This window comes from Erpetoichthys calabaricus, chromosome 2 (assembly GCF_900747795.2).
Source record: "Erpetoichthys calabaricus chromosome 2, fErpCal1.3, whole genome shotgun sequence".
NCBI classification, from domain to species: domain Eukaryota; kingdom Metazoa; phylum Chordata; class Cladistia; order Polypteriformes; family Polypteridae; genus Erpetoichthys; species Erpetoichthys calabaricus.
The window spans coordinates 264,376,106-264,389,077 of record NC_041395.2 but is presented as its reverse complement, the minus strand read 5'-3'; the positions used below and the strand labels follow the sequence as shown (position 1 = coordinate 264,389,077).

General features: G+C 38.7%; 1 protein-coding gene across 1 annotated transcript in view; it reads left to right on the top strand.

Moving 5' to 3' along the window:
* The window catches only part of plce1 (phospholipase C, epsilon 1), a 310,336-nt gene that overhangs the window by 295,655 nt on the left and 1,709 nt on the right, over positions 1 to 12,972 (top strand). The window contains 4 exon segments of the mRNA XM_051923099.1: positions 1,024 to 1,230; positions 4,982 to 5,143; positions 5,916 to 6,134; positions 6,962 to 7,173. Of these exon segments, the coding sequence (XP_051779059.1) occupies positions 1,024 to 1,230; positions 4,982 to 5,143; positions 5,916 to 6,134; positions 6,962 to 7,141 (768 nt within the window). The 3' untranslated portion in view covers positions 7,142 to 7,173.

Here is a 12,972-nt window from a genome sequence, read left to right as displayed (position 1 = left end):
TTTAAATAAATGGCAGTGGTTCTCAACTTTTATTCCTTCCATGTCTCCACATGCTGTGATTTTTACACTTTTGTTGCTTCTTGACAAAGGTGCTTGTTTTTGAACTTAAATTTAAAAACAAAAGCATCCGATGTTTTTATTAAGTAAAAGTTATTTCTAGTCCCTAGATTTCTTAAACATAATATAAAAGTAGTTGACATTTTGGTGATAAATAATAACCAGTAATTTCCAAAATACTGATTTTGTCACTGCAGATATTTTTGATTATAACAAAAGCTGATCACTATTCACTTGGCACTGTACTCACCATATTACATTTTAAATAATGTATGAAATGATTTCGTATTTCTGAAAATAAAGGACAGAAAGTCATTTTTAAGTGCAAAATTAGTTGCTGCAGACATTTTTTTCACAACATAGTTACAGAAGCTACTTTGTAATCCTCTGGATTCAGCACTGGAGTGTTTGCATTATTGATAGCATCATTTAAAATGAGTGGAAATGCTAACTTATTTTTTTATCCACATACAACAATCAGGTCAGTATTTTACTACTGTTTTATTAGTCATCTTGCTGCCCCCTGAAAGTTTAGTGAAGTCCCCTAGTCGGCTGCACCCCCCCAGTTGAGAACCACTGACTTATATTACTTACATTATGAATTAAAAAGTTTGAAGGAGCAGCAATGTTGAACTGCTACGTAGCTTGCAGGTCTCTTTCTCAGATCAGATAATGTATTAAGCAAAACATTTCTTCTGGGTGTTTAGTTTAATGTTTAAGATATAATTTTAATCACTCTTTAATTGCTTTCCAAAAATGACCAAATCTAAATGCATCTAATGCTCTAATTAATTTTATTTTTCATATAAACATTTATAAATGGGTACAATGAATAATCATAGTTTTGTAAAATGTTAAGAAAACTAAACAGTCAGCAGAAATGTTCATGAACCAGGATTTAAGGCAACTGCCTATATATACAGTAAATTAAGTATGTATTGTTTTGCTCAATGTGGCATTATGTAGGTACTTCTAAAGAAAAGCTCAATATCTGATGCTAATGATTACTATCTGCTGGAAGAGAAAGTATTTCTCCAAAAGGATAAGAGTGAATGCAAAAAGCAACCATTTCAGCGTGTCCTTGGGCCCGAGGAGGAAGTGGTAAAAGTAATCGACAGTTGGTTTCCAGAAGAAGGCTACATGGGAAGAATCAGTCTGAAAACTAAGGAGGATGTAAGTCTGTTTTTTTATCCATATACAGTAAGTATTTTTTCCTAGAAGCAGATCAATAATAAATATTGATGTGTGTGCCCTGGAAAATGTCAATGTGTAAAACTTTATTTCTGATTTTCTAAAAAACAAAAAAAGAAAGAAAAAAGAAAATTAGTCAACACTTGTTTTTTTTATTTCTCTGTTTTTTTTTTATTTGGTCGATGTTTATTAAAATTATGCTAATTTAGCTTGCTGCTGGGCAGAGAGTGTGCTTTATGCAAATGAAGGACCCAGCAGAAGTCGTTGATAGGCTACATGAATAGCACTGCTAACCAATAGGGTGGATGACTGAAGATGGAGTGGTGTCCTGTACAGGAAAAAGAGATCACATTATGAAATGAAAAAAAGAAAGCTCAATGAAGATGAAATACAAAGTTGTTAGCAAGCACTGTTTTTTGATATTGACTACGTGCACTCTTAGATGCTAACTGGCTCTCATCTTCCTGCCATAATGTCTTGAGCACAACACTGCAAGCGAGCAGATCACAGCGGTGTAACAGATGCATATTTTCTTACGAAATTTCCTGGGCGAAGTTGGGTAACACAACTAGTTATATAGCCATTATTATATAATATAATATAATATAATATAATATAAATGACCAAGTCGCCCGACCATGGGGTACGCACGCATGACAGAGCCCCACCCGCCAACTCTAACCCTCTTCCCGCCTCCACTGTCGCTCTCGAGGCATGCGCACTGCCTGTTCATGTGCCCGCCCCCAACTCCTCACCAAACACATCCTGAGTCGCTTTGGTTTGTGCTACAGTCCACATGCACCTTTGAGCCACGTTGACTGTTCATTTTCCTAACATGGCCACCGCTTCAAATGTATTTCATGGAAACAACTCTTCTTTCAAGGTTATACAAATTCCTACATCAGGTAACTGTTTCTTTCTATCAGTCGGATATTTCTGGAAAAATGTCATCGACGAAACTGTTGCTCTCTAACTTCGCAACATGGCTGTAACGTTTGTTTGCCAACATTGTGATAACTTCGGCGACGTGCTGTCCGTTGTTCTTAGTCACGGAAGCATAGTCATACAGTCTGCTCAACAATATGCTGATTACATGAATAATTCCAGAGTTTATGGTTGCGAGGCAGAAATTGTGGCGATGTCTCAAATACTTCCAGCTACTATCACCATTCACTTCCGAGAACGTCCTTCATTCCCTGAAGAATTTCTTAGCAGTCTTACTCCCACTGGCATGCCTCCGCATAAACTCAAAATTAAAATTGGTTCAGTCGTCATGCTTCTCAGAAACCTCATGCCAGCAAGAAGTCTCTGTAAAGGCACTAGACTGACTGTTACCAGCATTCACCTCAATGTACTGGAATGTAAAACAATCACGGCTGCTACCTCACAAACTGTCCATATTCCCCTGATATCCCCGACCCCATCAGATTCAAATTTGCCTTTTACTTTTACACGCAGACGATTTCCTGTTAGATTGGCCTTTGCAATGACAATTAATAAGGCATAGGGCCAAACTTTCAAAAAGATATGCCTGTATATGCCAAAACCAGTTTTCAGTCACAGACAATTGTATGTTGCTCTCTCCTGAGTTCCATCTTTTCATTCACTCACAGTCGTATCCTCAAACCCACCCCATTTGGACAACTGTGTCTTTCAGGAAGTGTTCACCCATCAATAAATGATTATGCAGCGTATGCTACGCCGCGGGTCGGCTAGTAATATAATAACTTTAAAGGAAAGGTTTCATGTTCCCTTTTGGCCATTCTGATTTTGAAAAACGGCAACAAGCACATTTTACACATTGTCCTACTTGCCAATGTTCTGCTCTAGCGCTTCCAAATGATACCACAAGTTCTGTTATTCTGAGATTTTTTTAAAATGAAAATGCCACTTCCATCAATCAATGTAAACAGAGATGTGGGCACGCATCTAAAAATGTGACAAAAATTCATTACTTCCAAGTTTGGTTTGTTGAAATAAATGTACCTCAGAAGCGTAAGTGGCATGTTCTCTGAAATGACAATTTTCTGCTTTGTTGTGGACATATGTGGTCAATTTTGAGGCTTTTTTTCATGTTTCCTTTTGTGCCCTACAGACCACCATTGTAAGCCAGTTTGGGAGAGGCTTTGTTTAAATTAAATAAGTAATGCTTCACTTAAGAACAGAGGTTTCTGGAACAAATGAATATATATGCCTCAATTGTGAAAAAAACTATCAATATGTTTTACTGGGAGATTGTTTGACCTGCAGTTATTTAAAGGATGAAAACATACTGTCCAAAGTCTGGGTCATTTTTATAGTGTATAGATCCTATAATGTACTATTTAAAAAGAACGATTCCTTAGATTCATCTAATTAAATAGTTAAAAATGCTATTTTAACATGTTTCAAGAGGGTGTGCATTGTTCTTGATCTTCCTGTGCCAGTATTTTTTACTACTCAATGACGTGATCTCCTGGAAGTTTTTAAATAAATCTATAAAAACTAACTGCAAATTTCTGCATGTATGATTACAGAAAGAAAGGATCTGCTAACATTTGCCTCAATAAAATACAGTTTTACAGTGATATATTGGCATATATTATTTATAGAAGTTAAACATAGGCAGGGTTACATAACTTGTGCAGGGACTCCAACCTGAAATCTTTTATTTGGCAGGGCAAAAATTCCGCCACTAGGTTCTGAGTAAACAACTTTATATCATTCTGAATTTAAACATACTGTGTCACCAAATTTAATTAATATGTTACAATATTCCTTTATCCGGTGGATTTTATTTTCTGTTTGCATGTAACAGTATAAGAAAGGTACTGTATAGTGGTGCACAGCTCCAGTATCCTGGGTACATGTCCATTACTAACTTTGTGACAGTTGCATGCACTCCCTGTATTGACATGGGTTTTCTACGGGCCCACCAGTTTTCTTTCCACTTCCCAAAGAGATGTGGGTTAGGTTGAGCGGCAAGTTTAAGTTGGTCCAGTATGCATGTGTGCTTGAGTAAAACAAAAAATGGGCTGGTGTCCTTTCTGCAGTGAGTTCTTGCCTTGTGTCTAATAACTGGCCAGGTATTGTAATTATGAGTTCAGGAAATAAATGTAGAAATGTCACCGTGTGACACTGTCTCACTACATTTATGTATTGAACATTAACATTGTGATATTTTTTATTTATTGCTTGTTTATTATTTATGATTGTATACATTTTTGTAAAGCAGGTTTATAATGAATGGCAATGGTTATTCCAGTTTTTGGCAGATATACATGTGTAACCCGTGCTAACAGCTCAGCTGGCAACAACTCTTGTTAGGTGACCCAGAATTTAAGTCCTTGTGGGGACAGACAAAAGTGGAGTCAAGGTGACTCTTCTGGGTCCTGCTTTATCAAACTAAGATTGAAAAGAGAAATAGTTAATCACCTGTGTAAGCACAAAATCTTTCCCCAGTGCTCCCTTAAAATCCCTCCCAGAAAGATACGTACGTTGCCTACGTCCACAACAAAGGATAGCAAGCAGCCTTCTGGTCTAGTGGAGGTTTTCTTTAGCTGAGAAGCTACACCACATAAGAAGTGAGAATCACAAAGTCACAAATTTGAGTCCAGCAGAGGGATAAACAGATGATGAGCGTGGAGTGAACTTTGTACAGTATTACATCATTAACTATTATAATGACTTTCCTAAAAAGTGTTAGCGTTTCCACATATTCTGTTATAAAAAAAAGTGTTCTTTTTTTTAACAGAATCTCAATCAGATAAACTCTGTCACAGAATTGCTGGAGGATTATAATTCCAGTGCAGAAGAAGACAGCTTCTATGTTCAGGTGCACGATGTCTCACCAGAACAGCCACGCACAGTCATCAAAGCTCCAAGGATGAGCACCGCACAGGACATCATTCAGCAGGTACTTGTACCCGGCAGTGACAAAGTGCAACTTTAAAATGGCTTATTTGTTTATAAGCTCTCTGGTCAAAATTCAAGTTGGGTTATTTAGTGGGGTTTTTTTCTTCTTTATTTCTCAACAAATATATATTTTACTGCTGCCTTGTTTGTTCCATAATTTTTTAGTGCATGTGATAAGTTAATAGGAGATGACTTTCATTTTAAATTTGTGGGTCATCTTGCCTATCAGAGTGGTTGCCAGAATTCTGGTAACATTGACTTGCTGCATTAACTCCAGCGCCAGACTTGACCTTTTATAAAAAACTAAACTCCTAATATGCTGTTTCAGTTGGCTGGCTTCGTCCATCTCTCCACTGTAGAATATAATTGTATGTACAGTGTAAATACACACTTGGGAGTAGAAATGTACACTTACCGAACAGAACCACCATTTATTGGATGAGTCCATCTGTTCTGTTTTCTTTTTGTAGATATGTCAATCATTTCTTAATTTCTATTATAAAGCACATTCTTAATGAATCCGACTTACGTTTTTTTCTTTGAAAGTATGCACGCCAGCCAATATATAACAAATAATTCTCACACATTTATTAGAAGTAATGAAAAAAGTCATACATTATATAATATGCAAGAAACAAATGTCATTTTCATCACTCTAGTGATAACCCCTTCTGTCTAGTTTCAACAGAGTGTCCTTCATCGTATCTCATGCTACTGTTATTTATAATTATGGAAATTCTAGTAGAAAACTATTGTTCTTTTCTTATCTACAGACACTCAGTAAGGCTAAATATTCATACAGCATCCTAAACAACCCCAATCCAAATGATTATGTACTTGTGGAGGAGGTCATGAAAGAGCCTGTCAGTAAGAGGGCATCAGCATCCAAGCCCTCCCAGCGCATACTCTTTGATAATGAGAGTGTTTTCCGTGCTCAAAGCAAGTGGAAAGGAGCAGGCAAATTCATTCTCAAGCTCAAAGAGCAGGTTCAGGTAAGAAGACGTCATAACACAGCCAAAGCTGAACGCGAACTTTCTAAACTTTAGGCGGAGTGGTGGCTCTGAGGCTAGGGATCTGCACTGGCAATCGGAAGGTTGCCGGTTTGAATCCCATAAACACCAATAGGGACTCTGCTCTGTTGGTCCCTTTAGTAAGGCCCTTAACCTGCAATTGCTGAGCACTTTGAGTAGTGAGAAAAGCGACATATAAATGCAAAGAATTATTATTAAGAATTATGAAATGTGAAGCAATATGTGAGGATCTGAGCTGGACTCCAAGATTTCAGTTTGGCCATCCTACAGTGTCAGTGATGTCTATCAGGTTCTCATTTTTCTTTTCTACAAAGTATCTGGACATCCTTTTGTATTTATAGACATGTGCGTAGTACATATCAGGAGTATTTTAGCAAACATACTTAATGATGGTCTCCATTTCTCTTTATTTTTAACATTTTTGACAGAGTGTAGCACTTTTTAAACAGGGCTCAGTGGCACCAACCTTTAGCGTAATGAATTCAGCCAACTTTCATGGTTTCTCTCCAGAGTAATTCTTAAATTGTCCTGCAACACCTAGGCCTGGATATACAACCTGCTAGCGATTCGATTTAACCGTATGGTGTGTGTAAATGGATGACCGCTGCATAAAGAACACCTTAGATTTAGTTCATTGACCCATAACTTTGTTTTTCATGCTCAAAATTAAGCAATCAATAAAAGACCTGTCTTATAAAACTAGTCATGTGGAGTAAGAAAAAATGAGAACTGTCCATTTCTTTTTAACATAGTATTTTTTCTGTTTTATACCATTTTTAAATTGGTAGACTGTGCGGGATGACAAGAAGAAGTGCATTTCTTTTGCTAGTGAACTGAAGAAATTAACCAAATCAGGAAAACAAAACCGAAGCTCTTTGGGTCCAGCAACACCGACATCTGCTGACAACGGTCAGAGTAAGGATGAGAAAACTGCATGCAGTGTGCTGTTCAGTGAGGTTGCCGAATAAAGTCACTGACATTTTCTTTCCGTCGTTTTCAGGTATGGCATGTCATTTGACATTTCAGCCCTAGATAAGAGAATCTGAATATTTGTGGCTTTTTATTGGTTAGGAGGCTGGTTTTAAATGACAAAATTGCATGTTCAGTGTGCGATGGTGGCGCATGTCATTTAACCTGCCTCAACTGTAAAAAATGCACTCATTCGATTTATGTTGTCATAATGCATGTTCCTATATAGAATAATGACTGATGTGAACGATTGACTGATGTGATAGTTTGATCTGCAATGGACTGACGACCAAAACAGTATTGGATTCAGGGAGCATGGAGAACATTTATGTTACCTTTTGTAAGGAAACCCTATTCTGAAACATCTGCACTTGAGAAAAGCAATAGATAGATAGATGGATGGATGGATGGATGGATGGATGGATGGATGGATGGATGGATGGATGGATGGATGGATAGATAGATAGATAGATAGATAGATAGATAGATAGATAGATAGATAGATAGATAGATAGATAGATAGATAGATAGATACTTTATTAATCCCAAGAGGAAATTCACATACTCCAGCAGCAGCATATTGATAAAAAAAACAATATTAAATTAAAGAGTGATAAAAATGCAGGTAAAACAGACAATAACATTGTATAATGTTAACGTTTACCCCCCCGGGTGGAATTGAAGAGTCGCATAGTGTGGGGGAGGAACGATCTCCTCAGTCTGTCAGTGGAGCAGGACAGTGACAGCAGTCTGTCGCTGAAGCTGCTCCTCTGTCTGGAGATGATACTGTTTAGTGGATGCAGTGGATTCTCCATGATTGACAGGAGCCTGCTCAGTGCCCGTCGCTCTGCCACTGATGTCAAACTGTCCAGCTCCATGCCTACAATAGAGCCTGCCTTCCTCACCAGTTTGTCCAGGCGTGAGGCGTCCTTCTTCTTTATGCTGCCTCCCCAGCCCACCACCGCATAGAAGAGGGCACTCGCCACAACCGTCTGATAGAACATCTGCAGCATCTTATTGCAGATGTTGAAGGACGCCAGCCTTCTAAGGAAGTATAGTCTGCTCTATCCTCTCTTGCACAGAGCATCAGTTTTGGCAGTCCAGTCCAATTTATCATCCAGCTGCACTCCCAGGTATTCATAGGTCTGCACCCTCTGCACACAGTCACCTCTGATGATCACAGGGTCCATGAGGGGTCTGGGCCTCCTAAAATCCACCACCAGCTCCTTGGTTTTGCTGGTGTTCAGGTGTAGGTGGTTTGAGTCGCACCATTTAACAAACTCATTGATTAGGTCCCTATACTCCTCCTCCTGCCCACTCCTGATGCAGCCCACGATAGCGGTGTCGTCAGCAAACTTTTGCATGTGGCAGGACTCCAAGATGTATTAAAACTTGTGGCAGGACTCTGATGTATATAGGCTGAACAGGACCGGAGAAAGTACAGTCCCCTGTGGCGCTCCTGTGTTGCTGACCACAATGTCAGCAAAGTTCACAATGCCTGCCCTTTCATGTTGACTTGAACAAAAAGAAAAGTTAAATAAAATATTATGCAGAAGTCAGATGGCTCCGCTGAAAGAAATAATGTGCCCTCCAGTTTTGAGCTCATGATTCCAGTTTTCAGCCAACTGGTTATGCCATCTTAACACCAGTCTGTGTTTTTCATTAGCTAAAAGCTTATTTGAGAAGTGGGGCATATACTAAAGAAATAATAGCATTTTATTTAGGGTAAAGGTTGGATTTTTTAAAATTTAATAATGCAGGCATATAGCATTAGAAATATCTATTATTTTAAATGCTTAAACATAATTTATGCTCTATATCAGATTTTGATTTAATTAAACCCAGACCTGTATAGTAGTGCTAAAGTAGGGTAGAAAGGACAGAATCCTCATTTCAGTTTCAAGTACCAAAATGTGACCTTAATGACTCGCTAATAGTCTGAAATTTGTTTACTGATTGACCAATGTGATGTTTTACGATTTAAAGGTCATCTTAGCGTCTATAGTTACTTCTCTATTACAATCATTGGTTCACCAGTCATATCTTTTTGTGAACATGTGATCTGTAGTGTGTGTTAAATATTTCTGTCTTCATCCAAAAAGTGATACCTGTAAGACTATTTTAGATAAATGTTTCAATAATCTTGAGTAGAAGCTGTTCAAAACTTCAGATTCTCTCAAAAGAGGGCTATCGTGGGCCATTCGATAATATCGGGCAAGTTGCATGGCACTGCATGGGTGGAAGCAGGTGGAGTCAGGGGTCGTGATCAGTTGGGTACATTTCTGAAGCTGCAGTTCCTCTCGTACTCAGCGTGATTGCTATTGTGACAACACTCGCATTCACTATTAGTGGGTAAACAAACATTCTGCTTCGCAATAATAGGAAGAGCCAATAATACTTGGCCATAACAGGCTAGCTAGTTGTGTGCCATCTTTTCTCACACCTCTTTCTTGTAAACACACAAACCAGAAGGATCAGCTCGCTTTTCCAGTCTGTACTTATACTGAGCTTCTGCTCCTCTGACATTTTCTGCCTTCTGTGAACCACAAACTCACAGCGTATGTTTTATGCAATGCCAGTAAAGGAATCTTATCTTATCTTAGGACACCCGTGTTATGGTGTCAGGTGCAGCTTACCTACCACTATTCCTAGAGTGAATGGGTCAGACCTTGTAGATTTTATGTAGAACTGACCTGAGCAGTGATTAAATGTAATTCACTAGTTTACAGCAAAAACACGTTCAGTTCTTTTACTGCCGTGTGAAATTAGCAACGTCTAAAATATGGCACATGTACAGATGTTTGAAGGAGAAGTTGGGACTTCTACATGGAGGTTTTTCCCAGGAAACACAGGTCATCCTAACTATGCAAAACTTGAATGTTGAAAAGCATGCAACTTGACAATCAAAACATGAGTACAGTTTAGAAGTTTGTGTGGAAAGCCATTGAAGTTGTACGTACATTAATATCAAGCTTTGACAGTTGTGAACTGGCAGTGTTTAATCTGCAGAGTTCACAATGAGCATTTGTGTCTATGGATAAGAATGGCTGTCCCTGTGGATCCTATACTGCATTTATAATGAACGATGCAAGTTGTTTCTGTCATTGCTGGGCCTTGCAACAAGTAAAATGACAAAACAATTACTGAATACGACAGAGGAGTAAAACACAAAAAGATGATAACTTGCTGTGTTTCTCTTCTGTGTTTGACCCACTGAAGACCTCCCTAAACGAGGCTAAGATGAAACACTCCAGAGTCCCAGTCCTCTGACACACTAAAGGCAGAATACCCTCAACTGTATACAGTGTATATACTGTACATATATACATCACTATATACATATTTCTATATATATATACATATACAGTTAGGTCCAGAAATATTTGGACAGAGACAACTTTTTTCTAATTTTGGTTCTGTACGTTACCACAATGAATTTTAAATGAAACAACTCAGATGCAGTTGAAGTGCAGACTTTCAGCTTTAATTCAGTGGGGTGAACAAAATGATTGCATAAAAATGTGAGGCAACTAAAGCATTTTTTTAACACAATCCCTTCATTTCAGGGGCTCAAAAGTAATTGGACAAATTAAATAACTGGAAATAAAATGTTCATTTCTAATACTTGGTTGATAACCCTTTGCTGGCAATGGCAGCCTGAAGTCTTGAGCTCATGGACATCACCAGATGCTGGGTTTCCTCCTTTTTAATGCTCTGCCAGGCCTTTACTGCAGCGGCTTTCAGTTGCTGTTTGTTTGTGGGCCTTTCTGTCTGAAGTTTAGTCTTCAACAAGTGAAATGCATGCTCAATTGGGTTACAATCAGGTGACTGACTTGACTTGCTTTGGCTGTATGCTTTGGGTCATTGTCCATCTGTATCATGAAACGCCGCCCAATCAATTTGACTGCATTTAGCTGGATTTGAGCAGACAGTATGTCTCTGAACACCTCAGAATTCATTCTGCTGCTTCTGTCCTGTGTCACATCATCAATAAACACTAGTGTCCCAGTGCCACTGGCAGCCATGCACGCCCAAGCCATCACACTGCCTCCACCGTGTTTTACAGATGATGTGGTATGCTTTGGATAATGAGCTGTTCCACGCCTTCTCCATACTTTTTTCTTGCCATCATTCTGGTAGAGGTTGATCTTGGTTTCATCTGTCCAAAGAATGTTTTTCCAGAACTGTGCTGGCTTTTTTTTAGATGTTCTTTAGCAAAGTCCAGTCTAGCCTTTCTATTCTTGAGGCTTATGAGTGGCTTGTACCTTGCAGTGCACCCTCTGTATTTACTTTCATGCTGTCTTCTCTTTATGGTAGACTTGGGTATCGATACGCCTATCCCCTGGAGAGTGTTGTTCACTTGGTTGGCTGTTGTGAAGGGGTTTCTCTTCACCATGGAAATGATTCTGTGATCATCCACCACAGTTGTCTTCTGTGGACGTCCAGGTCTTTTTGCGTTGCTGAGTTCACCAGTGCTTGCTTTCTTTCTCAGGATGTACGAAACTGTAGATTTTGCCACTCGTAATATTGTAGCAATTTCTCAGATGGTTTTTTCTGTTTTCGCAGCTTAATGATGGCTTCTTTCACCTGCATGGAGAGCTCCTTTGACCACATGTTGTCTGTTCACAGCAAAATCTTCCACATGCAAGCACCACACCTCAAATCAACTCCAGGCCTTTTATCTGCTTAAGTGATAATGACATAACGACGGACTTGCCCACACCTGCCCATGAAATAGCCTTTGAGTCAATTGTCCAATTACTTTTGAGCCCCTGAAATGAAGGGATTGTGTTAAACAAATGCTTTAGTTGCCTCACATTTTTATGCAATCATTTTGTTCACCCCACTGAATTAAAGCTGAAAGTCTGCACTTCAACTGCATCTGAGTTGTTTCATTTAAAATTCATTGTGGTAATGTACAGAACCAAAATTAGAAAAAAGTTGTCTCTGTCCAAATATTTATGGACCTAACTGTATATATACAGTTGTGCTTGAAAGTTTGTGAACCCTTTAGAATTTTCTATATTTCTGCATAAATATGACCTAAAACATCATCAGATTTTCACTCAAGTCCTAAAGGTAGATAAAGAGAAACCAGTTAAACAAATGAGACAAAAATATTATACTTGGTCATTTATTTATTGAGTAAAATGATCGAATATTACATATTTGTGAGTGGCAAAAGTATGTGAACCTTTGCTTTCAGTATCTGGTGTGACCCCCCTTTGCAGCAATTACTGCAACTAAAAGTTTCCGGTAACTGTTGATCAGTCCTGCACACCAGCTTCAAGGAATTTGAGCCCATTCCTCCGTACAGAACAGCTTTAACTCTGGGATGTTGGTGGGTTTCCTCACATTAACTTCTCGCTTCAGGTCCTTCCACAACATTTCGATTGGATTAAGGTCAGGACTTTGACTTGGCCATTCCAAAACATTAACTTTATTCTTCTTTAACCATTCTTTAGTAGAACGACTTGTGTGCTTAGGGTCGTTGTCTTGCTGCGTGACCCACCTTCTCTTGAGATTCAGTTCATGGACAGATGTCCTGACATTTTCCTTTAGAATTCTCTGATATAATTCAGAATTCATTGTTCCATCATTGAAGGCAAGCCGTCCTGGCCCAGATGCAGCAAAACAGGCCCAAACCATGATACTACCACCACCATGTTTCACAGATGGGATAAGGTTCTTATGCTGGAATTCAGTGTTTTCCTTTCTCCAAACACAACGCTTTTCATTTAAACCAAAAAGTTCTATTTTGGTCTCATCTGTCCACAAAACATTCTTCCAATAGCCTTCTGGTTTGTCCATGTGATCTTTAGCAAACTGC